Source organism: Salvelinus namaycush, chromosome 4 (assembly GCF_016432855.1).
Source record: "Salvelinus namaycush isolate Seneca chromosome 4, SaNama_1.0, whole genome shotgun sequence".
In the NCBI taxonomy this organism is placed as follows: domain Eukaryota; kingdom Metazoa; phylum Chordata; class Actinopteri; order Salmoniformes; family Salmonidae; genus Salvelinus; species Salvelinus namaycush.
Genome location: NC_052310.1, coordinates 83,150,163 through 83,177,887, shown reverse-complemented (window position 1 = coordinate 83,177,887; position 27,725 = coordinate 83,150,163). Strand labels below are relative to the sequence as shown.

The following is a 27,725-nucleotide window of genomic DNA, read 5'->3' as shown; positions in this document are numbered from 1 at the left end:
GCAACAATGCTCCTGGACACAACCATCCTCCTGGACGCAACCATCCTCCTGGACGCAACCATCCTCCTGGACGCAACCATGCTCCTGGACGCAACCATCCTCCTGGACGCAACCATCCTCCTGGACGCAACCATCCTCCTGGACACAACCATGCTCCTGGACGCAACCATGCTCCTGGACACAACCATGCTCCTGGACGCAACCATGCTCCTGGACGCAACCATGCTCCTGGACGCAACCATCCTCCTGGACGCAACCATCCTCCTGGACGCAACCATGCTCCTGGACACAACAATGCTCCTGGACGCAACCATCCTCTGGACTGCATCCCCTTCTGTGGGCAGTCGCATAGATAAGAGAAAGAAACATTACGTTTTTTTTATTTCTGAAAAACATCCCGTTCCTTAACGATTACAAGCATAACCTATAACATGATGCAGCCACCACTATGCTTGAAAATATGGAGAGTGGTACTCAGTAATGTGTTGTATTGAATTTGCCCCAGACATAACACTTTGTATTCAGGACAATAACTTAATTGCTTTGCCAAATATTTTGCATTATTACTTTAGTGCCTTGTTGCAAACATAATTCATGTTTTGGAATATTTTTAATCTCTACAGGCTTCCTTCTTTTCACTTTGTGAATTACAGTAGGTTACTATTGTGGAGTAGCTACAATGTTGTTGATCCATCCTCAGTTTTCTCCGATCACAGCCATTAAACTCTGTGACTGTTTTAAAGTCACCATTGGCCTCATGCTGAAATCCCTGAACTGTTTCCTTCCTCTCTGGCAACTGAATTAGGAAGGACGCCTGTATCTTTGTAGTGACTGGGTGTATTGATACACCATCCAATAATTTCACCATACTCAAAGGGATATTAAATGTCGGCTTTTTAATTTTATCCATCTATCAATAGATGCCCTTCTTTGCGAGGCACTGGAAAACCTCTCTGGTCTTTGTGGTTGAATCTGTGTTTGAAATGCACTGTTCGACTGAGGGACCTTACAGATAGCTTTATGTGTAGGGTATAGAGATGAGGTAGTCATTCCAAAATCATGTTAAACTCTATTATTGCACGCAGTGAGTCCATGCAATTTATTATTTGAGTTGTTAAGCAAAATGTTACTCCTGAATTTATTTAGGCTTGCCATTACAAAGGGGTTCAATACTTATTGACTCAAGACCGTTCAGCTTAACATTTTTAATTCATTTGGTAAAAATTGCAAAAAACATAATTCCACTTTGGTATTATGGAGTATGGCCAGTGACCCAAAATCTCAATTTAATCTATTTTAAATTCAGGCTATAATACAACAAAATGCTGAGAAAAGTAACAAAAATATGAACAAAAATATAAATGCAACAATTTCTAGTTCACAAAGATATTTGAATTGGCTTTGAGATAAAGAGCGCGCGTTGGCCATTGCGAGTGCATAGGCCTCATTAGGTAGGCTACAACTGCAATGTTTTTTTGGCAATCACTGGACTAGTCAAAAATATTTGGAATCACAAGCTGATGAAAGAAGATATTTCTTAAATAACATCTATATTACACTTTTTAATAACGCACTGTGAATTACTTTATAAGATGAGGCCTACTAATTTGTTCTATTGTGTGATGCCGCCAAAAAAAATGGTGCGACCAAATCATGGGCTGGTGCAACCAACTGAAAAAGTTAGTACCACCAGAGGAAGATGTCCTCCATATGGAAAAGTTGTAATATTGTAGTGGACAAAGATGAGAATACTGTTGGGGGGGACAAAGATGAGAATACTGTTGGGGGGACAAAGATGAGAATACTGTTGGGGGGACAAAGATGAGAATACTGTTGGGGGGACAAAGATGAGAATACTGTTGGGGGGGACAAAGATGAGAATACTGTTGGGGGGGGGGGGGGGGGCAAAGATGAGAATACTGTTGAGGGGACAAAGATGAGAATACTGTTGGGGGGGGGGGGCAAAGATGAGAATACTGTTGGGGGGGACAAAGATGAGAATACTGTTGGGGGGGGGAGGGGGCAAAGATGAGAATACTGTTGGGGGGGACAAAGATGAGAATACTGTTGGGGGGGACAAAGATGAGAATACTGTTGGGGGGGACAAAGATGAGAATACTGTTGGGGGGGTGGCAAAGATGAGAATACTGTTGGGGGGGGCAAAGATGAGAATACTGTTGGGGGGGGTGGCAAAGATGAGAATACTGTTGGGGGGGGGGTGGCAAAGATGAGAATACTGTTGGGGGGGGCAAAGATGAGAATACTGTTGGGGGGGGTGGCAAAGATGAGAATACTGTTGGGGGGGAGGGCAAAGATGAGAATACTTTTGGGGGGGGGGGGGGGGGGGGGCAAAGATGAGAATACTTTTGGGGGGGGGGCAAAGATGAGAATACTGTTGGGGGGGGCAAAGATGAGAATACTGTTGGGGGGGGGGGAAGATGAGAATACTGTTGGGGGGGGGGGAAAGATGAGAATACTGTTGGGGGGGCAAAGATGAGAATACTGTTGGGGGGGTAAAGATGAGAATACTGTTGGGGGGGGGGGGGATGAGAATACTGTTGAGGGGACAAAGATGAGAATACTGTTGGGGGGGGGCAAATATGAGAATACTGTTGAGGGGGACATAGACGAGAATACTGTTGGGGGGGGGGGGGGGGGGCAAAGATGAGAATACTGTTGGGGGGGACATAGACGAGAATACTGTTGGGGGGGGACAAAGATGAGAATACTGTTGGGGGGGGGGGGGGGCAAAGATGAGAATACTGTTGGGGGGGACAAAGATGAGAATACTGTTGGGGGGGGGGGGAAAAGATGAGAATACTGTTGGGGGGGGGGGCAAAGATGAGAATACTGTTGGGGGGGACAAAGATGAGAATACTGTTGGGGGGGGGGGGGGCAAAGATGAGAATACTGTTGGGGGGGACAAAGATGAGAATACTGTTGGGGGGGACAAAGATGAGAATACTGTTGGGGGGGGAAAAGATGAGAATACTGTTGGGGGGGACAAAGATGAGAATACTGTTGGGGGGGGGGCAAAGATGAGAATACTGTTGGGGGGGACATAGACGAGAATACTGTTGGGGGGGGACAAAGATGAGAATACTGTTGGGGGGGGGGGGGGGGCAAAGATGAGAATACTGTTGGGGGGGACAAAGATGAGAATACTGTTGGGGGGGGGGGGAAAAGATGAGAATACTGTTGGGGGGGGGGGCAAAGATGAGAATACTGTTGGGGGGGACAAAGATGAGAATACTGTTGGGGGGGGGGGGGGCAAAGATGAGAATACTGTTGGGGGGGACAAAGATGAGAATACTGTTGGGGGGGACAAAGATGAGAATACTGTTGGGGGGGGAAAAGATGAGAATACTGTTGGGGGGGACAAAGATGAGAATACTGTTGGGGGGGGGGCAAAGATGAGAATACTGTTGGGGGGGACATAGACGAGAATACTGTTGGGGGGGGACAAAGATGAGAATACTGTTGGGGGGGGGGGGGGGGCAAAGATGAGAATACTGTTGGGGGGGACAAAGATGAGAATACTGTTGGGGGGAGAGGCAAAGATGAGAATACTGTTGGGGGGGACAAAGATGAGAATACTGTTGGGGGGGCAAAGATGAGAATACTGTTGGGGGGGCAAAGATGGGAATACTGTTGGGGGGGGGAAAAGATGAGAATACTGTTGGGGGTGGGGACAAAGATGAGAATACTGTTGGGGGTGGGGGCAAAGATGAGAATACTGTTGGGGGGGACAAAGATGAGAATACTGTTGGGGGTGGGGGCAAAGATGAGAATACTGTTGTGGGGGGGGGGGGCAAAGATGAGAATACTGTTGGGGGGGCAAAGATAAGAATACTGTTGGGGGGAGCAAAGATGACAATACTTTTTTGGGGGGCAAAGATGAGAATACTGTTGGGGGGGGAAAAGATGAGAATACTGTTGGGGGGGGGGGGGCAAAGATGAGAATACTGTTGGGGGGGGCAAATATGAGAATACTGTTGGGGGGGGGGGCAAAGATGAGAATACTGTTGGGGGGGGGGGGATGAGAATACTGTTGAGGGGACAAAGATGAGAATACTGTTGGGGGGGGGGCAAATATGAGAATACTGTTGAGGGGACAAAGATGAGAATACTGTTGGGGGGGGGGGGGGGGCAAATATGAGAATACTGTTGAGGGACAAAGATGAGAATACTGTTGAGGGGACAAAGATGAGAATACTGTTGAGGGGCAAAGATGAGAATACTGTTGGGGGGGGCAAAGATGAGAATACTGTTGGGGGGGGGGGGGGGGAAGATGAGAATACTGTTGGGGGGGGGGGGGGAAGATGAGAATACTGTTGGGGGGGGGGGGAGATGAGAATACTGTTGGGGGGGGGCAAAGATTAGAATACTGTTGGGGGGGCAAAGATGAGAATACTGTTGGGGGGGTGGCAAAGATGAGAATACTGTTGGGGGGGAGGGCAAAGATGAGAATACTTTTGGGGGGGGGGGGGGGCAAAGATGAGAATACTTTTGGGGGGGGGGGGGGGGGGGCAAAGATGAGAATACTGTTGGGGGGGAGCAAAGATGAGAATACTGTTGAGGGGGGAAAAGATGAGAATACTGTTGGGGGGGGGGAAAGATGAGAATACTGTTGGGGGGGGGAAAGATGAGAATACTGTTGGGGGGGGGGCAAAGATTAGAATACTGTTGGGGGGGGGGGGGGGGCAAAGATGAGAATACTGTTGAGGGGACGAAGATGAGAACACTGTTGGGGGGGAAAAGATGAGAACACTGTTGGGGGGGAAAAGATGAGAATACTGTTGGGGGGACAAAGATGAGAATACTGTTGGGGGGGGCAAAGATGAGAACACTGTTGAGGGGACAAAGATGAGAATACTGTTGGGGGGGGGGTTGGGCAAAGATGAGAATACTGATGGGGGGGGGGCAAAGATGAGAATGCTGTTGGGGGGGGTTGGGCAAAGATGAGAATGCTGTTGGTGGGGGGGGGGGGGGGGGGGGGCAAAGATGAGAATACTGTTGGGGGGGCAACGATGAGAATACTGTTGGGGGGGGGTGGCAAAGATGAGAATACTGTTGAGGGGACAAAGATGAGAATACTGTTGAGGGGACAAAGATGAGAATGCTGTTGGGGGGGACAAAGATGAGAACACTGTTGAGGGGACAAAGATGAGAACACTGTTGGGGGGGACAAAGATGAGAACACTGTTGGGGGGACAAAGATGAGAACACTGTTGGGGGGACAAAGATGAGAACACTGTTGGGGGGGGGCAAAGATGAGAATACTGTTGGGGGGGCAAAGATGAGAACACTGTTGGGGGGCAAAGATGAGAATACTGTTGGGGGGGACAAAGATGAGAATGCTGTTGGGGGGGACAAAGAGGAGAATACTGATGGGGGGGCAAAGATGAGAATGTTGTTGGGGGTGGGCAAAGATGAGAATACTGTTGGGGGGGACAAAGATGAGAATACTGTTGAGGGGGACAAAGATGAGAATACTGTTGGGGGGGACAAAGATGAGAATACTGTTGAGGGGGACAAAGATGAGAATGCTGTTGGGGGGGGCAAAGATGAGAATACTGTTGGGGGGGACAAAGATGAGAATACTGTTGAGGGGGACAAAGATGAGAATGCTGTTGGGGGGAACAAAGATGAGAATACTGATGGGGGGGGGGGGGCAAAGATGAGAATGCTGTTGGGGGTGGGCAAAGATGAGAATACTGTTGGGGGGGACAAAGATGAGAATACTGTTGGGGGGGACAAAGATGAGAATACTGTTGGGGGGGACAAAGATGAGAATACTGTTGGGGGGGACAAAGATGAGAATACTGTTGGGGGGGACAAAGATGAGAATGCTGTTGGGGGGGGGGGGAAAGATGAGAATACTGATGGGGGGGGCAAAGATGAGAATGCTGTTGGGGGTGGCAAAGATGAGAATACTGTTGGGGGGGGCAAAGATGAGAATACTGTTGGGTGGGGGCAAAGATGAGAATACTGTTGGGTGGGGGCAAAGATGAGAATACTGTTGGGGGGGCAAAGATGAGAATGCTGTTGGGTGGGGGCAAAGATGAGAATACTGTTTGGGGGGGGCAAAGATGAGAATACTGTTGGGTGGGGGCAAAGATGAGAATACTGTTGGGTGGGGGCAAAGATGAGAATACTGTTGGGGGGGGCAAAGATGAGAATGCTGTTGGGTGGGGGCAAAGATGAGAATGCTGTTGGGTGGGGGCAAAGATGAGAATACTGTTTGGGGGGGCAAAGATGAGAATACTGTTGGGGGGGACAAAGATGAGAATGCTGTTGGGGGGGGCAAAGATGAGAATACTGTTGGGGGGACAAAGATGAGAATGCTGTTGGGGGGGGCAAAGATGAGAATACTGTTGGGTGGGGGCAAAGATGAGAATACTGTTGGGGGGGCAAAGATGAGAATACTGTTGGGGGGGGGGCAAAGATGAGAATACTGTTGGGGGGGGGGGCAAAGATGAGAATACTGTTGGGGGGGGGGGCAAAGATGAGAATACTGTTGGGGGGGGGGGGGTGCAAAGATGAGAATACTGTTGGGGGGGCAAAGATGAGAATACTGTTGGGGGGTGGGGCAAAGATGAGAATACTGTTGGGGGAGGCAAAGATGAGAATACTGTTGGGGGGGGCAAAGATGAGAATACTGTTGGGGGGGGGGGCAAAGATGAGAATACTGTTGGGGGTGGGGCAAAGATGAGAATACTGTTGGGGAGGCAAAGATGAGAATACTGTTGTGGGGGGGTGGCAAAGATGAGAATACTGTTGGGGGGATAAAGATGAGAATACTGTTGGGGGGGGGGGGGATAAAGATGAGAATACTGTTGGGGGGGGCAAAGATGAGAATACTGTTGGGGGGGCAAAGATGAGAATACTGTTGGGGGGGGGGGGGCAAGATGAGAATACTGTTGTGGGGGGGTGGCAAAGATGAGAATACTGTTGTGGGGGGGGGGGCAAAGATGAGAATACTGTTGGGGGGGGCAAAGATGAGAATACTGTTGGGGGGGGGCAAAGATGAGAATACTGTTGGGGGGACAAAGATGAGAATACTGTTGGGGGGGGGGGGGGGGGGCAAAGCAGACTATTTTGCAACTTGCTATTCAGGTAAGATACAATCCTTTAACTTTTATTTCTATATTTTATCGTATATGCTACAGATGGAAACACAAGGAATAGTGTTTTTGTAATTAGTTATAGGCTTTTTTTGAGGACACATAAATGTGGCTCTTCTGAAAAGGTAAGGAACAATCTAGCTGGTTGGTTTTAATCAAAATCTTGACTTAGTGTGTAGGGCGCTTTCCATGGTGCTGATAGAGAGCAGCAGCGATTTAGCGCCAACCTGTCACTTCTTGGTCAAAAGAATTTCAACTTTTATGTTTATTGAGGTATAGTGTGATATAAGCAGAATTCAACATCATTGCAATGCAAGAACTCAAATGCCACCGCTAGGTATAGCTACATATCAGCATGTTTCATCATAGAAATAGATCCATTCTATTATGGTTTCTTGGTAGCCTATTGGTATTCGTGGTTGTACATGGAACTGTACGTATTGGAAACATGTTCAAATTTGATTCACAGAAGTGTATTGCGGCATATCACAACGTGTTGCTGAACTTATAAGTGGCATGGTTTTCCATGTTTGAAGGCCTATATATTTATATTTATGAAGCCATTCAGACAGCTGTGAATGGCTGCATCTCACTCACATTAGTAGGCTGTAGGCTATGTTTTGGTTATTTGGATCTCCATTCGCCTTTTGTTTACTGCGTTTGTTTACTGTTAATGTAACTAGCGTACATATACTGTAGATGGTGTCATGCCTTTATCGATCTGATGTTTTGTTTTGTTCTGCTCGCGTTCATGCGTTCGCATTCGCAGTTGTGTCCGTATTCTAAACCAAACTCCTCTTCTGTATTTTTGTTTGCATGCATGAATAACTAGTCTACTACTTTAAGCATTTAGTTTGCATTATTTTGGTAAGACAGCTGTGTGTACGGCTGCATTCATATAGGTTGTTTGTAATTGGTGAAATACCCTATCTATCTTGAAGCCTATATTTATTACCAAAACAGCGGAGATTGGCACGAAATCTGTAACCTACCTGTCACTTCAAAAACACTCAATGATCTTGGCATTTGAACTTCATGTTTATTGTGGTATAGTGTGATTATATAAGCATTCAATATAATTCCAATGCAAGATCCCAAAAAATGGTGCCCTCTAGCCGATTTCAACTGTCCACTTAGTCACTTTATCCTGGCGCCGGGTCTGGCCACCACCCAAAAGGGCACTTTGGAGACTGGAAGGGCAAAGGAGCCTGTGCTCTTTACAGGTAGAGCCCTATCTGTGCACGTGCCTGCCCTAAACCCGCCTGCCCCAGAGATATAATGGTGCGGACTGCGGGTTATGAGTCAATCTGCGCATCACTAACACACAAACGCACATCAAAGTGCCTTCACCACCTTTTTCCTCATAAAGCTTATGCTTATCACTACTATCAATGCATACATTTATATTTTATATATATTTACAGTACCAGTCAAAAGTTTGGACACACCTACTCATTAAAAGGTTTTTCTTTATTTTTGCTATTTTCTATATTGTAGAATAATAGTGAAGACATCAACACTATGAAATAACACATATGGAGTCATGTAGTAACCAAAAAACTGTTAAACAAATCAAAATATATTTTATATTTGAGATTCTTCAAAGTAGCCACCCTTTGCCTTGATGACAGCTTTGCAAACTCTTGGCATTTTCTCAACCAGCTTCATGAGGTAGTCACCTGGAATGCATTTCAATTAACAGGTGTTGTCGCGATCGTGTGTAGAGACGGACCAAGGCGCAGCGTACGTAGAGTTCCACATCTTTATTATCAAGTGAAACTTCAAACAAAAACAAATAAAGAACCACCGAAACGTGACTACGTAGTGCACAAGCACAAACACAAAATAATATCCCACAAACACAGGTGGGGAAAAACAGCTACTTAAATATGATCCCAAATTAGAGGCAACGATTACCAGCTGCCTCTAATTGGGAACCAAACCAAAACACCAACATAGACATTATAACTTTTACTTGGTACTCATCCCGGATCTGGGAGCACCCTCATCAGTAAAAAAGCTGACTAGCATAGCCTAGCATAGCGCCACAAGTAAATACTAGCATCTAAATATCATGAAATCACAAGTCCAAGACACCAGATGAAAGATACACATCTTGTGAATCCAGCCATCATTTCTGATTTTTAAAATGTTTTACAGGGAAGACACAATATGTATTTCTATTGGCTAACCACGATAGCAAAAGACCCAACTTTTTTTTCTCCACCATTTTTTTACTGCATAGGTAGCTATCACAAATTCGACCAAATAAAGATATAAATAGTCACTAACCAAGAAACAACTTCATCAGATGACAGTCTGATAACATATTTATTGTATAGCATATGTTTTGTTCGAAAAATGTGCATATTTCAGGTATAAATCATAGTTTTACATTGCAGCCACCATCACAAAATCTCACCAAAGCAGCTAGAATAACTACAGAGACCAATGTGAATTACCTAAATACTCATCATAAAACATTTATGAAAAATACACAGCGTACAGCAAATGAAAGACAAACATCCTGTGAATCCAGCCAATATTTCAGATTTTTTAAGTGTTTTACAGCGAAAACACAATATAGCATTATATTAGCTTACTACAATAGCCAACCACACAGCAGCATTGATTCATGCACGTTAGCGATAGCGAATAAACCAGCAAAAGATATTACATTTTTCACTAACCTTCTCAAAACTTCATCAGATGACAGTCCTATAACATCATATTACACAATACATATATGGTTTGTTCAAAAATGTGCATATTTAGCGGCACAAATCGTGGTTATACAATGAGAATAGTAGCCAAACTGCAAACAAAATGTCGGGAGAAATCTTGGGAGAGGCACCTAATCTAATCAATAACTAATCATAAACTTGACTAAAAAATACAGGTTGGACAGCAAATGAAAGATACATTAGTTCTTAATGCAACCGCTGTGTTAGATTTTTAAAATTAACGTTACTACGACATACAGCGTGCGTTAAAGCGAGACCGCACCGAAATTAATGGCGGAATAATAGTTTAACATTTTTCAACAGAAATACGAATTAACATCATAAATAGTTCTTACTATTTGATGAGCTTCCATCAGAATCTTGTGCAAGTTGTCCTTTGTCCAGAATAATCGTTGCTCGGTTGTAGATTGTCGTCTTCAACTTTGGAATTAGCAGCAAACATTAACCATGTGGCGAAGACGTGTCCAACTCACCATAACGCAGCACAAATAAAATACCGAAAATCGCCTATATACTGATATAACTCGGTTTAAAATAACTACATTATGATGTTTTTAACACCTATATCGAATAAAATCAGAGCCGGATATATCTAACGCCTATAACGAGAGCTTTTCAGAATGCAATCCTGAGGTCTGTCTTGCGCCATGACGAACGTTGAAAAGACTGCACACCCGGTTCCAAGAGCTTTTGTACGGCCTCAGATCTACCTAGACACCCCATTCCAATTCTCACTGCTTACTGACATCTAGGGGAAGGCGTATGCAGTGCATGTCGACCCATAGATTACATGCAAATTAATAAACTGACCCTGGAACAGAGTGCCCGATTTCAGATTTCTCACTTCCTGACAGGAAGTTTGCTGCAAAATGAGTTCTGTTTTACTCACAGATATAATTCAAACGGTTTTAGAAACTAGAGAGTGTTTTCTATCCAATAGTAATAATATGCATATTGTACGAGCAAGAATTGAGTACGAGGCAGTTTAATTTGGGAACGAATTTTTACAAAGTCGAAATGGCGCCCCCCCTATTGAGAAAAGGTTTTAAACTAGAACACCCCCTCGTCACGCCCTGACCTACTACACAATAGAGAAACAAGGGCTCTCTATGGTCAGTGCATGACAGGTGTGCTTTGTTAAAAGTCTGTTTGCCATCTCTTCTGGTCAAACAGTGTAACTGCATAGCAAAATGTGAAATCTAAGCAAGCCTAAATATCTTATAAGATGATTAAGGTAAAACATTTTGAAATAAGATCAACTACTAGTATTATGCCTTAGTTAAAATAAGTTAGTTAAAAGAAGATTGGTACAAAGAAACAAGAAAAAAAAACACATTTTAAGTGAATTCACTCAATAAGATAATTAGGCTTGTTTAGATTTATCTGTTTTGCATTTTTCTACATATAGGTGGTTTAGAGCCAGCTAGAAGGTGTTCTACCTATAGGTGGTTTTAGGGCCAGTTAGAAGGTGTTTTACTTATAGGTGGTTTAGAGCCCTTTAGAATGTGTTCTACCTACAGGTGGTTTAGAGCCAGCTAGAAGGTGTTCTACCTATAGGTGGTTTTAGGGCCATTTAGAAGGTGTTCTACCTGTAGATGTTTTAGGGCCAGTTAGAAGGTGTTCTACCTATAGGTGTTTTAGAGCCAGTTAGAAGGTGTTCTTCCTGTAGGTGTTTTAGAGCCAGTTAGAAGGTGTTCTTCCTGTAGGTGTTTTAGGGCCAGTTAGAAGGTGTTCTACCTATAGGTGTTTTAGAGCCAGTTAGAAGGTGTTCTTCCTGTAGGTGTTTTAGAGCCAGTTAGAAGGTGTTCTTCCTGTAGGTGTTTTAGAGCCAGTTAGAAGGTGTTCTTCCTGTAGGTGTTTTAGGGCCAGTTAGAAGGTGTTCTACCTATAGGTGTTTTAGAGCCAGTTAGAAGGTGTTCTTCCTGTAGGTGTTTTAGAGCCAGTTAGAAGGTGTTCTTCCTGTAGGTGTTTTAGAGCCAGTTAGAAGGTGTTCTTCCTGTAGGTGTTTTAGAGCCAGTTAGAAGGTGTTCTACCTATAGGTGTTTTAGGGTATTTTAGGTCCAGTTATAAGGTGTTCTACCTATAGGGGTTTTAGGGCCAGTTAGAAGCTGTTCTACCTATAGATGTTTTAGGGCCAGTTAGAAGGTGTTCTACCTATAGGTGGTTTAGAGCCAGTTAGAAGGTGTTCTACCTATAGGTGGTTTAGAGCCAGTTATAAGGTGTTCTACCTGTAGGTGGTTTAGAGCCAGTTAGAAGGTGTTCTTCCTGTAGGTGTTTTAGAGCCAGTTAGAAGGTGTTCTTCCTGTAGGTGGTTTAGAGCCAGTTAGAAGGTGTTCTTCCTGTAGGTGGTTTAGAGCCAGTTATAAGGTGTTCTACCTGTAGGTGGTTTAGAGCCAGTTAGAAGGTGTTCTTCCTGTAGGTGGTTTAGAGCCAGTTATAAGGTGTTCTACCTGTAGGTGGTTTAGAGCCAGTTAGAAGGTGTTCTTCCTGTAGGTGTTTTAGAGCCAGTTAGAAGGTGTTCTACCTATAGGTGTTTTAGGGTATTTTAGGTCCAGTTATAAGGTGTTCTACCTATAGGGGTTTTAGGGCCAGTTAGAAGCTGTTCTACCTATAGATGTTTTAGGGCCAGTTAGAAGGTGTTCTACCTGTAGGTGTTTTAGGGCCAGTTAGAAGGTGTTCTACCTATAGGTGGTTTAGAGCCAGTTAGAAGGTGTTCTACCTATAGGTGGTTTAGAGCCAGTTATAAGGTGTTCTTCCTGTAGGTGTTTTAGGGCCAGTTAGAAGGTGTTCTACCTATAGATGTTTTAGGGCCAGTTAGAAGGTGTTCTACCTATATGTGTTTTAGGGTATTTTAGGTCCAGTTATAAGGTGTTCTACCTATAGGGGTTTTAGGGCCAGTTAGAAGGTGTTTTACTTATAGGTGGTTTAGAGCCCTTTAGAAGGTTTTCTACCTGTAGGTGTTTTAGGGCCATTTAGAAGGTGTTCTTCCTGTAGGTGTTTTAGGGCCAGTTAGAAGGAGTTCTTCCTGTAGGTGTTTTAGGGCCAGTTAGAAGGTGTTCTACCTATAGGTGTTTTCGGGACAGTTAGAAGGTGTTCTACCTATAGGTGGTTTAGAGCCCTTTAGAAGGTTTTCTACCTATAGGTGGTTTAGAGCCCTTTAGAAGGTTTTCTACCTGTAGGTGTTTTAGGGCCATTTAGAAGGTGTTCTACCTATAGGTGTTTTCGGGACAGTTAGAAGGTGAGCGATACAGCAAATGAGATGGAATGTATGGGTTCAGAATATGCTGGAGTGGGGCGGTGAGAGACAGTAGTGGAAGGGGAGTGAGAGAGGGATGGAATAGCTCTGTAGAGGGGAGATGGTACAGACGATTATCTTATCTGCATGTCTGTTGCTTCTGATTGGAGTTGGATGGAGAGCGAGATATTAAGGCGCTCAGTGGAAAGCCCGGCTGCTGCCACTGTAAGGCTGACGCTCCTTCTCTCAACTCAGCCATAACACAGACCTGCCCCGGCGCCATGCAACTCCCCCTCGCCTACACACACACACACACACACACACACACACACACACACACACACACACACACACACACACACACACACACACACACACACACACACACAGCAGTAGGGAAACACTTGTGTTTTTTAAGAGCAGCCCATGTGATTCTGGGACACTGACACACTGGGCCCTCAGACAGCCACTATGACACTGAATGAATGATTGACTGATTGAGTCAATTTCAGATATTCCCAGGGATAAAGATTAAATTAAGCTTGATTTAACATTCTCAGTTTTAACGAAAACCACCAGCCTTATTTGACAACAGAAGCAGGCTGCCTGTTAAAGTATGTAGCTGCCATGACATTGTCTCACCAACACCCCTACAATGGTTCAATTTGTTGCATTTGCACTGAGCTGCAGTGATTCTGACATGGGGTGAAATGTAACATTCAAGAGGAAGTCCTCCGAGCTCAGATCCGTAGGTGGATACAGTACACACTACATTAAACGATGCAAGATATGGCATCATGTGACTTACAATCGGTGCTTTTGTTGAAACTATTAGTCATTCATTGTGATGTTGATTATACTGTACCTATTAATGTACATTTAACCATGTTATGTCACTGTACAGCTGAGAAAATAGAAGAAAACCGTACACTGCTCTTGATAGTATTACTGCTCTTTATTTATCAGCCTCAAGGCCTTCGTAAGAGCTTTTTCTCTGTCTCTGTACAGCTCAAAAATGGGAGTTATTAGAATCCCAAACGTTCTACTCAAAATCATAGGGAAGAAAACTACTGACGCAAAATCCCTGTGTTCAGGCCAAAGGTGGTCCTGTGGAGTTGAATCTCCCATCAGCCAAGGACCCATGAGAAAGTCGCTGCTCCCCTGGGGCCTCATTCTCATGCTGAGCCAAACCCCCCCCCCCGTAGGGCTTGAGAACAGCTCTTATCTAAGGGAAGCACACTGGAGGAATCACAGGCTTCCGACCCCCCCCAGCATGGAGTCACGTTTTGTTCATTGGGACTCTGTAGTCGTTCTGGTGCCTCCCTTTTCAGCCCATGCCAAATTAACATGATCTCTATTTTCTCACTTGGCTTCAAGAAACGTGGTGCTGACTGCAGAATATTGTTGGGGTTGTGTTGCTTCATTTGATTTAGCTACTGGCTAGTATATCATGAACTTTCAGTGTACTGTGGAATGTTTGTCTCAAGGTTTAGGCTAACTCATTAGTGTGTGCCTTAAGACAGACGCCATTAAAGCAACAGCCTTTCTCAAGTTTGTTTGTGTGTGTGTGTGTGTGTGTGTGTGTGTGTGTGTGTGTGTGTGTGTGTGTGTGTGCGGGAAGCAACCAAGGGAAGGTCAGGCGATTTGGGAGTGTTTAGAGATGCAGTATGAATTTTGTTTTGGACCTTGGCCAGAGCTTCAAGAAGGATAACAAGCTCGACACACACACACAGTTATATAATGTTGCACATCTGACGTGTGTGTTTTCCACAGCCTGCCCCAACAGTGCAGAGTCAGAGGAGGACAGACAGATGGACTGTATGTATTTGAAGTCACTGGAGGGGTTCGTCACTGTGGTTACATCGGATGGCGACATGATCTTCCTCTCAGAAAACGTCAACAAGTTAATGGGCTTAACACAGGTGAGCAGAAACATTACATGATTGAAACATTATGTAATCATACATAATGGGGTTGTTTCTTATGTACAATACATCCAGTACTCTTTCCCTGGAGACGGACAGGCGGACAGGCGGACAGGCGGACAGGCGGACAGGCAGACAGACAGGCAGAGACTGGCTGTAGCTGGGGATGTCTCTCATAGCCGTGTGAAATGTCAGCCCTGTCAGAGGCTTGTTTGCCTCAAACACACTATCTACTGTAGCTACGTAGGGCAGAAGGCCTCCACCCCTCCCTCACTTCTCACACCGTCAGCTTTGTCTACTATATTTCTCACTGCTGGTCTCTCTGATAACCAAGGCTCTCAGAGAGCAACAGTCTTCATAACCTCTTTACTGTGACTGAATGCAGGTGTTACTAGTCTCTTTGGTTTGGCTGAAGTGGTGTTACCACAATGTAACAAAGGGTTGGCCCTGTCTGTGTTCTTGCTGGCGTGACACCATATGTGTGTCTCTACAGGTGGAGTTGACCGGACAAAGCATCTTTGACTTCACCCACCCCTGCGACCACGACGAGATTCGCGAGAACCTCAGTCTGAAAACCGGTAATTATTCTCTTTGTTCATGTGAAAGAGTTAGGGTTAAGGTTAGGGTTGGGGTCAGGGTTAGATAATAATAAGAGAGAGGAGCACAGCACAGTGTCTCTGAGTTAGGGTTGGGGTCAGGGTTAGGGTCAGGGTTAGATAATAATAATAATAATAATAAGAGAGAGGAGCACAGCACAGTGTCTCTGAGTTAGGGTTGGGGTCAGGGTTAGATGATAATAATAATAATAATAATAATAATAATAATAAGAGAGAGGAGCACAGCACAGTGTCTCTGAGTTAGGGTTAGGGTCAGGGTTAGGGTCAGGGTTAGATAATAATAAGAGAGAGGAGCACAGCACAGTGTCTCTCTGAGTTAGGGTTGGGGTCAGGGTTAGATAATAATAAGAGAGAGGAGCACAGCACAGTGTCTCTGAGTTAGGGTTGGGGTCAGGGTTAGGGTCAGGGTTAGATAATAATAATAATAATAATAAGAGAGAGGAGCACAGCACAGTGTCTCTGAGTTAGGGTTGGGGTCAGGGTTAGATGATAATAATAATAATAATAATAATAATAATAATAATAATAATAAGAGAGAGGAGCACAGCACAGTGTCTCTGAGTTAGGGTTAGGGTCAGGGTTAGGGTCAGGGTTAGATAATAATAAGAGAGAGGAGCACAGCACAGTGTCTCTGAGTTAGGGTTAGGGTCAGGGTTAGGGTCAGGGTTAGATAATAATAAGAGAGAGGAGCACAGCACAGTGTCTCTCTGAGTTAGGGTTAGGGTCAGGGTTAGATAATAATAAGAGAGAGGAGCACAGCACAGTGTCTCTCTGAGTTAGGGTTAGGGTCAGGGTTAGATAATAATAAGAGAGAGGAGCACAGCACAGTGTCTCTCTGAGTTAGGGTTAGGGTCAGGGTTAGATAATAATAAGAGAGAGGAGAGGAGCACAGCAGTGTGTGTCTCTGAGATTGGCAGAAAGGTCATACTGTCTTTGGGTGGACACTGAATTAGATACACACACGCTCTGCACATGGAGTGTTCTATAGTATAATATATACAGTGCCTTTGGAAAGTATTCAGACCCCTTGACTTTTTCCGCATTTTGTAAGGTTACATTCTTATTCTAAAATGTATTAAATAGTATAATGACAAAGCCAAAACAGTTTTTTTGAATTTTATTCTAATTTTTAAAAACCTAAAAAACTGTAATATCAAATGTACAGTATTCAGACCCTTTACTCAGTACTTTGTTGAAGCACCTTTGGCAGCAATTACAGCCTCAAGTCTTCTTGGGTAGGACGCTACAAGCTTGACACTGTATTTGGGGAGTTTCTCCCATTCTTCTCTGCAGATCCCCTCAAGCTCTGTCAAGTTGGAATGGCGAGAATTGCTACAGTTATTTTCAGGTCTCTCCAGAGATGTTAGATTTGGTTCAAGTCCGGGCTCAAGGACATTCAGAGACTTGTCCTGAAGCCACTCCTGCATTGTCATGGCTGTGTACTTAGGTTCATTGTCCTGTTGGAAGAGGAACCATCGCCCCAATCTGAGAATCTGAGCGCTCTGGAGCAGGTTTCAATCAAGGATCTCGCTGTACTTTGCTCCGTTCATCTTTGCCTCGATTCTGACTAGTCTCCCAGTCCCTGCCTCTGAAAAACATCCCCACAGCATGATGCTGCCACGTGACGCTTGGCCTTCAGGCTAACGAGTTGAATCTTGGTTTCGTCAGATCAGAGAATCTTGTTTCTCATGGTCTGAGAGTGTTAAGTTGCCTTTTGGCAAACTCCAAGCAGGTTGTCATGTCCCTTTTACTGAGGAGTCGCTTCCGTCTGGCCACTCTACCATAAAGGCCTGATTGGTGGAGTGCTACAGAGACGGTTGTCCTTCTGGAAGGTTCTCCCATCTGCACAGAGGAAGTCTAGAGTTTTGTCACAGTGACCATCGGGTTCTTGGTCACCCCCCTGACTAAGGCCCTTCTCCTCTGATTGCTCAGTTTGGCCGGGCGGCCAGCTCTAGGAAGAGTCTTGGTGGTTCCAAACTTCTTCCATTTAAGAATGGAGGCCACTGTGTTCTTAGGGACCTTCAACGCTGCATAATATTTTTAGTACCCTTCCCCAGATCTGTGCCTCGACACAATCCTGTCTTGGAGCTCTACGGACAATTCCTTCGACCTCATGGCTTGGTTTTTGCTCTGACATGCACTGTCAACTGTGGGACCTTATTTAGACAGGTGTTTGCCTTTCCAAATCAGGTCCAATCAATTTAATTTACCACAGGTGGATTCCAATCATCTCAAGGATGATCAATGGAAGCATGTTACACTTGAGCTCAATTTCCAGTGTCATAGCAAAGGGTCTGAATACTTATGTAAATAAGGTTAGGGCTGTCTTCAAGGCAAAGGGCGGCTACTTTGAAGAATCTCAAATATAAAATATATTTAGATTTGTTTAAAACTTTTTTGGTTACTACATGATCCCATGTGTTATTTCATAATTTTGATGTCTTCACAATTATTCTACAATGTAGAACATAGTAAAATAAAGAAAACCCTTGAATGAGTAGGTGTGTCCAAACTTTTGACTGATACTTTATATATATAGTGTATATTGATTTGTATAGTGTATATTGATGTATATCGATGTGTGTAGTATATATTGATAGATATATATATATATATATTGATGTGTATATTGATGTGTTGATGTGTATATTGATGTATATTATTGTGTATATTGATGTGTGTCGTGTATATTGTTGTATATTGATGTGAATTGATGTGTATATGGATGCACATGAATGTGTATATTGATGTGTGTAGTGTTTAATTTTTTATTTTTTTCACCTTTATTTAACCAGGTAGGCAAGTTGAGAACAAGTTGTCATTTACAATTGCGACCTGGCCAAGATAAAGCAAAGCAATTCGACACATAAAACAACACAGAGTTACACATGGAGTAAAACAAACATACAGTCGATAATACGGTATAAAAATACATCTATATACAATGTGAGCAAATGAGGTGAGATAACGGAGGTAAAGGCAAAAAAAGGCCATGGTGGCGAGGTAAATACAATATAGCAAGTAAAACACTGGAATGGTAGATTGCAGTGGAAGAATGTGCAAAGAAGAAATAATGTGGTGCAAAGGAGCAAAATAAATAAATAAATAAATACAATAGGGGGAGAGGTAGTTGTTTGGGCTAAATTATAGATGGGCTATGTACAGGTGCAGTAATCTGTGAGCTGCTCTGACAGCTGGTGCTTAAAGCTAGTGAGGGAGATAAGTGTTTCCAGTTTCAGAGATTTTCGAAGTTCGTTCCACGCATTGGCAGCAGAGAACTGGAAGGAGAGGCGGCCAAAGGAGGAATTGGCTTTGGGCGTGACCAGAGAGATATACCTGCTGGAGCGCGTGCTACAGGTGGGTGCTGCTATGGTGACCAGCGAGCTGAGATAAGGAGGGACTTTACCTAGCAGGGTCTTGTAGATGACCTGGAGCCAGTGGGTTTGGCGACGAGTATGAAACGAGGGCCAGCCAACGAGAGCATACAGGTCGCAGGGGTGGGTAGTATATGGGGCTTTGATGACAAAACGGATGGCACTGTGATAGACTGCATCCAATTTATTGAGTAGGGTATTGGAGGCTATTTTGTAAATGACATCGCCGAAGTCTAGGATCGGTAGGATGGTCAGTTTTACGAGGGTATGTTTGGCAGTATGAGTGAAGGATGCTTTGTTGCAAAATAGGAAGCCAATTCTAGATTTAACTTTGGATTGGAGATGTTTGATGTGAGTCTGGAAGGAGAATTTACAGTCTAACCAGACACCTAGGTATTTGTAGTTGTCCACATATTCTAAGTCAGAACCGTCCAGAGTGGGGATGCTGGACGGGCGGGCAGGTGCAGGCAGCGATCGGTTTAAGAACATGCATTTAGTTTTACTTGTATTTAAGAGCAGTTGGAGGCCACGGAAGGAGAGTTGTATGGCATTGAAGCTCGTCTGGAGGGTGCCCAAAGATGTATAGATGTATACAGAATGGTGTCGTCTGCGTAGAGGTGGATCAGAGACTCACCAGCAGCAAGAGCGACATCATTGATGTATACAGAGAAGAGTCAGCCCAAGAATTGAACCCTGTGGCACCCCCATAGAGACTGCCAGAGGCCCGGACAACAGGCCTTCCGATTTGACACACTGAACTCTATCAGAGAAGTAGTTGGTGAACCAGGCGAGGCAATCATTTGAGAAACCAAGGCTATTGAGTCTGCCGATGAGGATGTGGTGATTGACAGAGTCGAAAGCCTTGGCCAGGTCAATGAATATGGCTGCACAGTATTGTTTCTTGTCTATAGCGGTTAAGATATCGTTTAGGACCTTGAGCGTGGCAGAGGTGCACCCATGACCAGCTCTGAAACCAGATTGCATTGCGGAGAAGGTGCGGTGGGACTCGAAATGGTCGGTAATCTGATTGTTGACTTGGCTTTCGAAGACCTTAGAAAGGCAGGGTAGGATAGATATAGGTCTGTAGCAGTTTGGGTCAAGAGTGTCCCCCCTTTGAAGAGGGGGATGACCGCAGCTGCTTTCCAATCTTTGGGGATCTCAGACGACACGAAAGAGAGGTTGAACAGGCTAGTAATAGGGGTTGCAACAATTTCGGCAGATCATTTTAGAAAGAAAGGGTCCAGATTATCTAGCCCGGCTGATTTGTAGGGGTCCAGATTTTGCAGCTCTTTCAGAACATCAGCTGACTTGATTTGGGAGAAGGAGAAATGAGGAAGGCTTTGGCGAGTAGCTGTGGGGGGTGCAGTGCTGTTGACCAGGGTAGGGGTAGTCAGGTGGAAAGCCTGGCCAGCCGTAGAAAAATGCTTATTGAAATTCTCAATTATAGTGGATTTATCGGTGGTGACAGAGTTTCCGATCCTCAGTTCAGTGGGCAGCTGGGAGGAGGTGTTCTTTTTCTCCATGGACTTTACAGTGTCCCAGAACTTTTTTGAGTTTGTGTTGCAGGAAGCAAAATTCTGCTTGAAAAAGCTAGCCTTGGCTTTCCTAACTGCCTGTGTATATTGATTTCTAACTTCCCTGAAACGTTGCATATCACGGGGGCTGTTCGATGCTAATGCAGAACGCCACAGGATGTTTTTGTGTTGGTTAAGGGCAGTCAGGTCTGGAGAGAACCAAGGGCTATATCTGTTCCTGGTTCTAAATTTCTTGAATGGGGCATGCTTATTTAAGATGGTGAGGAAGGAATTTAAAAAAGAATAACAACCAGGCATCCTCTACTGACGGGATGAGGTCAATATCCTTCCAGGATACCCGGGCCAGGTCGATTAGAAAGGCCTGCTCGCTGAAGTGTTTCAGGGAGCATTTGACAGTGATGAGTGGAGGTCGTTTGACCGCTGACCCATTACGGATGCAGGCAATGAGGCAGTGATCGCTGAGATCTTGGTTGAAAACAGCAGAGGTGTATTTAGAGGGCAAGTTGGTTAGGATGATATCTATGAGGGTGCCCGTGTTTACGGCTTCGGGGTGGTACCTGGTAGGTTCATTGATAATGTATGTGATATTGAGGGCATCAAGCTTAGATTGTAGGATGGCTGGGGTGTTAAGCATGTCCCAGTTTAAGTCACCTAGCAGCACGAGCTCTGAAGATAGATGGGGGGGCAATCAGTTCACATATGGTGTCCAGAGCACAGCTGGGGGCAGAGGGCGATCTATAGCAGGCAGCAACAGTGAGAGACTTGTTTTTAGAGAGGTGGATTTTTGGGTACAGCCCTGAATATTGATGTGTGTAGATGTGTATATTAATGTCTATATTGTGTTTGCATGTATATTGATGTGTATAGTGTATATTGATGTACTGTATATTAATGTGTATATTGATGTATACTGTGTGTATATTGATGTCTATAGTGTTTATTGATGTCTATTAATGTGTATATGTATGTATATTGATGTGTATACTGATGTGTATTGATATGAATATTGATGTGTATTGTACATATTGGCATGTATATTGATGTGTATCGTGTATATGAATGTGTACTTATGTGTATAGTGTATATTGATGTGTATTTATATGTATACAGGGCTCATCTGTAAAAGAGACCTTAGTCTCAGCATGACTCCCTGTCGAAAAAAGGTGAAATAAATAAGAATCTGGAGGTCCTAATGCGTTAAGTAGAAGTTGTAAAATTGCACCCACAACAAATAATTAACATAACTTCAAGTTCCAGGCTATAAACACTACTCCACTACCCTCTGAACGCTTGTCATTGTACAATAAACAGTTATACAATGATGTAAGGACGTAATAACACTAAATTAACAGCTATATAATGACGTAATTACACTAAATGAACAGCTATATAATGATGAAGGAGGATGGTAAGGTTGGTGGAAGTGCGGGCGCTGCTGTTGTGTCCACACGTACTGCCAGCCATGCCAGACCTTTCCCTGGCACCACCCCCGTCACGGGGCCCCCCTTTAACACTCCTTATTATTAGCTGGACCCATAAGGCTCTGTCTTGCTCAACGGCTAGCGGCTAGTGTCCGAGGGCTGAACTCTCACCTTGTGATGTAATGGCTTGGCTGCAGCCTGTGGCGAATTTAGTATTTACACGTTTATTAGGATCCCCTCTTGTTAGTGCTGAAGCAGCCCTGCTCTTCCTGGGGTCCACACAAAATCTAAAACATGACATAATACAGAACATTAACAGACAAGAACATCAGGACAGAACTATATACATTTTAAATAAGTATACAAACTTTCATACATGTATGCCTTCATAATCATGTTATTCAGACGCTACTGAATGCAAGTGCAACACACGAAAATAAAAATGGAAATGCAATAACAAGGAGTGTTAAAAAAAGAGTCTGAATGTGTAAAGATGATGTCACCACTGACAGCTTTACGATCAGCCCTTTTGGACTGAGTTGCTGCTCCAGATATGTCAGAAACATGGGGCAGAGTCCGTTGTGTGTGCTTGCATGCACCTTCGTGGGACAGGGAGGAGTGTAAGAAACCGAAACCTTGACCTCACACAACAACTGTGATATCGCAAGCATGTGATTGGAAAATGAAGGTGAAAAATATCTGTGTATGTTTGTTCACAGGCACTGGGACAAAGGGGAAAGCCTTCAGCACTGAGAGAGACTTCTTCATGCGGATGAAGTGCACAGTGACAAACCGAGGACGCACTGTCAACCTGAAATCAGCCAGCTGGAAGGTGAGTCCATGGAACTAACAGAAGATGCCAAGACCACTACTCATGAACAACTCTCTACTTGGCTTGTTTACTATTGGTTGTAAATTCTGTGTTGTTTATTCAGAAGAGGACCGTACTGCATCATTGAGGTGATATCAGATGTTACAGATAATAGTTCTTATATAAAATATTGTTCATATAAGTGTGTCTCCTCTGCTTTCTTAGGTTCTGCACTGCACGGGCCACCTGAAGGTGTACAACAGCTGCGCCCCTCATGGGCTGTGTGGGTTCAAGGAGCCTCCTCTCACCTGCCTGCTGATGATGTGTGAGCCCATCCCCCACCCCTCCAACATTGACACACCCCTGGACAGCAAGACCTTCCTGAGCCGTCACAGCATGGACATGAAGTTCACCTACTGTGACAACAGGTAACACACACTGTCAGATAAATACACACACACTAACACACACTCCCAGCAGGGACACACAGCTCACCTACAGGACTGTAATGACACGTAACACACACAAACAGTCTCACATACTTACACACACACACACACACACACACACACACACACACACACACACACACTGGCAGAAGGGACGGAACGTTAGCTTACAGTACAGTAACAGCAGGGAACACACACAAACCATCTCACATACTCACACACAGGCATACACTCCCTCTCCATACTGTATATGCATAGTAACATCCTCATATACAGTTGAAGTCAGAAGTGTAAATACACCTTAGCCAAATACATTTACACTCCGTTTTACACAATTCCTGACATTTAATCAGAGTAAAAATTGTCTTAGGTCAGTTAGGATCACCACTTTTTTTTATGAATGTGAAATGTCAGAATAATAGTAGAGAGAATGATATATTTCAACTTTTACTTCTATGCCTGGGGTCATTGTCCATTTGGAAGACCCATTTGCGACCAAGCTTTAACTTCCTGACTGATGTCTTGAGATGTTGCTTTAATATATCCACATATTTTTCCATCCTCATGATGCCATCTATTTTGTGAAGTGCACCAGTCCCTCCTGCAGCAAAGCACCCCCACAGCATGATGCTGCCAGCCCCGTGCTTCACGGTTGGGATGGTGTTCTTCGGCTTGCAAGCCTGCCCTTTTTTCCTCCAAACTTAACGATGGCCATTATGGCCAAACAGTTCTATTTTTGTTTCATCAGAACAGAGGACATTCCTCCAAAAAGTACAATCTTTGTCCCCATGTGCAGTTGCAAACCGTAGGCTGGCTTTTTTATGGCAGCTTTGGAGCAGTGGCTTCTTCCTTGCTGAGCGGCCTTTCAGGTTATGTCGATATAGGACTCATTTTACTGTGGATATAGATACTTTTGTACCTGTTTCCTTCAGCATCTTCACATGGTCCTTTGCTGTTGTTCTGGGATTGATTTGCACTTTTCGCACCAAAGTATGTTAACCTCTAGGAGACAGAATGCGTCTCCTTCCTGAGCAGTATGACGGCTGCGTGGTCCCATGGCGTTTATACCTGCGTATTATTGTTTGTATAGATGAACGTGGTACCTTCAGGCATTTCGAAATTGCTCCCAAGGATGAACCAGACTTGTGGAGGTCTACATTTTTATTCTGAGGCCTTGGCTGATTTATTTTCATTTTCCCATGATGTCAAACAAAGAGGCACTGTGTTTGAAGGTAGGCCTTGTAATACATCCACAGGTACAGCTCCAATTGACTCAAATGATGTCAATTAGCCTATCAGAAGCTTCTAAAGCCATGACATCATTTTCTGGAATTCTCCAAGCTGTTTAAAGGCACAGTCAACTTAGTGTATGTAAACTTCTGACCCACTGGAATTGTGATACATTGGGTTATAAGTGAAATAATCTGTCTGTAAACAATTGTTGGAAATATTACTTGTGTCATGCACAAAGTAGATGTCCTAACCGACTTGCCAAAACTATGGTTCGTTTTAACAAGAAATGTGTGGAGTGGTTGAAAAATAAGACTCATGACTCCAACCTAAGTGTATGTAAACTTCTGACTTCAACTGTACATATTCATGCATAAAGTACCTTCTCATACAGACATATATGATCACAGACTCAGACACACATTTATAATGTAAATCGTAAGCAGTAGCAGGCTGGTAAAACCCCAAATGAAGTGCTGTCACTGAACGACAAATTGTGCAAACATACACAAACACACACAAGCATGCAAACAAGCCGGGATAATGATCTGCTGACTGAACATGTTTGGTTTGGCAGGACCAGAGAGAAAAAAACATCAAGAATGACTTGCATCGCACGACATCATCAAAGAGCGCCAGAGGTTACCCACAACATGTTCTCTGGGCACTTCACACAAAGAGAGCGCTATGCACCCATCACCACTGCAACCAAAGCAGCATGTCACCATGACAACTGTGACAATAGTGACAAGTCCAAGTCCTACCATCATGTCCCTGTGATGATCGATGTCCCCGTTAGGAGTGTCTGCTGTCCCCTCTGGGCCAACTGCGTCACAGACACGGCAGCCATCTTAGAGCCAATGTCTCACCGGTAGAGAAAAACATTCCATCCTCCTAGCTGCTAGTGCTAAAAACCACACCGGTCGGGTTCGGCTGTAATCTGATCAAGCACTCATGCAAAGACAAAAGATTCCTTCCTAGAATAGAGTGTACCTTCCTGTGAAACAGAGGCCCCTTTTTACTTTTCTCAAATTTTGTATTTATTTAATCCTTGCGCAAATCGACTCTAATTACGCAAATGAGGCGACAGCCCATGATGCCTTGCGTACGTCATTATGCTCATTAGTGGTCATGGTTGATGTTCCCAACTGGCACAGCACGGGTTGCTCTTGGACCGCCCGTGAGGAGAGGGGAAAGGCTGGAAAAAAGAGAAGGAACTCAGAAATGTTTATGTAATGTTGGTTTAAACTTCAATTTAACTTTCCGTCTTGCTCGGGTCTCAACAGATTTTGAACCGTTGCACCTGCAAGGATAAGAAAACAGTTTAATGATTGAGGCTACTTTGATTGAGGCTACTTTGATTGAGGCTACTTGGCCCATAAACTTGCAATTATCATTATTACTGCTTTTTCAATATGGAAACTATGTGTTAATCTAAGGTCTACATCGTTGTTTTAACTTTTTAAGAAATGTCTATGATTTTATATTAAGTACCTATGATTGAGGTCCACCAGCTGTTTTTCTTACTCAAGGTTGAGTTACCTAACTATATTTCAGCAGTGGTGCTTTAGTTGGGGTTAACTAACAGCCCAGGTTTTCAGAGCCTTGACATGTAAGAACACAAAAAATCCCTATTCTTCTGTTTGAAGATTATGCAGGCATCATTGGGAGAGTTTAGAGCTCTCTACTGTACTTAACACCCAAATCCACATCTCTCAGAGGTAAAAACATATCACTCAGAGATAAAAACACATTGAAACCCAAATCACTCAATCACATAAACAACACAACCGGTGTGTGGGTGTAAAGCAGTGAGGAAGGACATATTTGTCCTCCAGTCTGGCTGGCTGGCCGGTAGACGTCAATTCAACATTTATTGCACGTTGGTTCAACGGAATTCCATTGAAAAGACATGGAAGCAACTTTGATGCAAACAGTGTGTTCCCAGTGGGTAATGCTCTAGGAGTCCCATGCCTGTTGACTATTACCTAGCTATCTGATCCTTACTATTGTTGTGGTAGAGAGACTGTGGTAGAGGAGAGACTGGTAGAGTAGACTATGGTAGAGGAGAGAGGTAGAGGAGAGAGGGAGAGGAGATACTGTTGTAGAGGAGATACTGTGGTATAGGAGAGACTGGGGTAGAGGAGAAAGGGAGAGGAGAGGCTGTTGTAGAGGAGAGGATGTGGTAGAGGAGAGACTGGCAGAGGAGAGAGAGAGAGGAGAGACTGTGGTAGAGGAGAGACTGGCAGAGGAGAGAGAGAGAGGAGAGACTGTGGTAGAGGAGGGAGAGGAGAGGCTGTGGTAGAGGAGAGACTGTGGAAGAGGAGAGACTGTGGAAGAGGAGAGACTTTGGTAGAGGAGAGAGGGAGAGGAGAGGCTTTGGTAGAGGAGAAACTGGCAGAGGAGAGAGAGAGAGGAGAGACTGTGGTAGAGGAGAGAGGCTGTGGTAGAGGAGAGAGACTGTGGTAGAGGAGAGAGGCTGTGGTAGAGGAGAGAGGCTGTGGTAGAGGAGAGAGGCTGTGGTAGAGGAGAGAGGCTGTGGTAGAGGAGAGACTGTGTGTGTGTGTGTGTGTGTGTGTGTGTGTGTGTGTGTGTGTGTGTGTGTGTGTGTGTGTGTGTGTGTGTGTGTGTGTGTGTGTGTGTGTGTGTGTGTGTGTGTGTGTGTCAGAGTCAGAGTCAGAGTCAGAGAAAAGTGGTGTTGGCTGAGTTAACGGTTGGCTGTATTTCTGTGTATTGCAGAGTCACTGAGCTGATGGGCTACAGTCCTGAAGACCTGCTGGGCTGCTCTGTCTATGAGTTGTACCACGCCCTCGATTCTGACAGTGTCACCAAGAGCCACCAGAACCGTGAGTGTCTACACAAAGACTGACTACACTGCAACCCCGGTGCTGACAAAGGGACTTCTTCCTCTTGCCTTAAGGCCCATCAACAGATTGTGAAGTGGTTGGGAATGTCTCAACCATCTGTTGAGGACCTTATATCTCATCTTCTGCTTTACAGTAACCATGCTGGTGTGTGAGCGAATAAGACAATGCTTTACAGTAACTGTGCTGGTGTGTGAGCGAATAAGACAATGCTTTACAGTAACCATGCTGGTGTGTGAGAGAACAAGACAATGCTTTACAGTAACCGTGCTGGTGTGTGAGAGAATAAGACAATGCTTTACAGTAACCATGCTGGTGTGTGAGAGAACAAGACAATGCTTTACAGTAACTGTGCTGGTGTGTGAGAGAACAAGACAATGCTTTACAGTAACC

At 44.3% G+C, this 27,725-nt stretch overlaps 1 protein-coding gene across 1 annotated transcript in view; it reads left to right on the top strand.

Moving 5' to 3' along the window:
• The window catches only part of LOC120046868 (endothelial PAS domain-containing protein 1-like), a 95,004-nt gene that overhangs the window by 42,550 nt on the left and 24,729 nt on the right, over window positions 1-27,725 (top strand). The window contains exons 3-7 of the mRNA XM_038992443.1: window positions 14,880-15,028; window positions 15,525-15,609; window positions 22,698-22,810; window positions 23,015-23,217; window positions 27,208-27,314. Of these exons, the coding sequence (XP_038848371.1) occupies window positions 14,880-15,028; window positions 15,525-15,609; window positions 22,698-22,810; window positions 23,015-23,217; window positions 27,208-27,314 (657 nt within the window). The remainder of the gene's footprint in view (window positions 1-14,879; window positions 15,029-15,524; window positions 15,610-22,697; window positions 22,811-23,014; window positions 23,218-27,207; window positions 27,315-27,725) is intronic.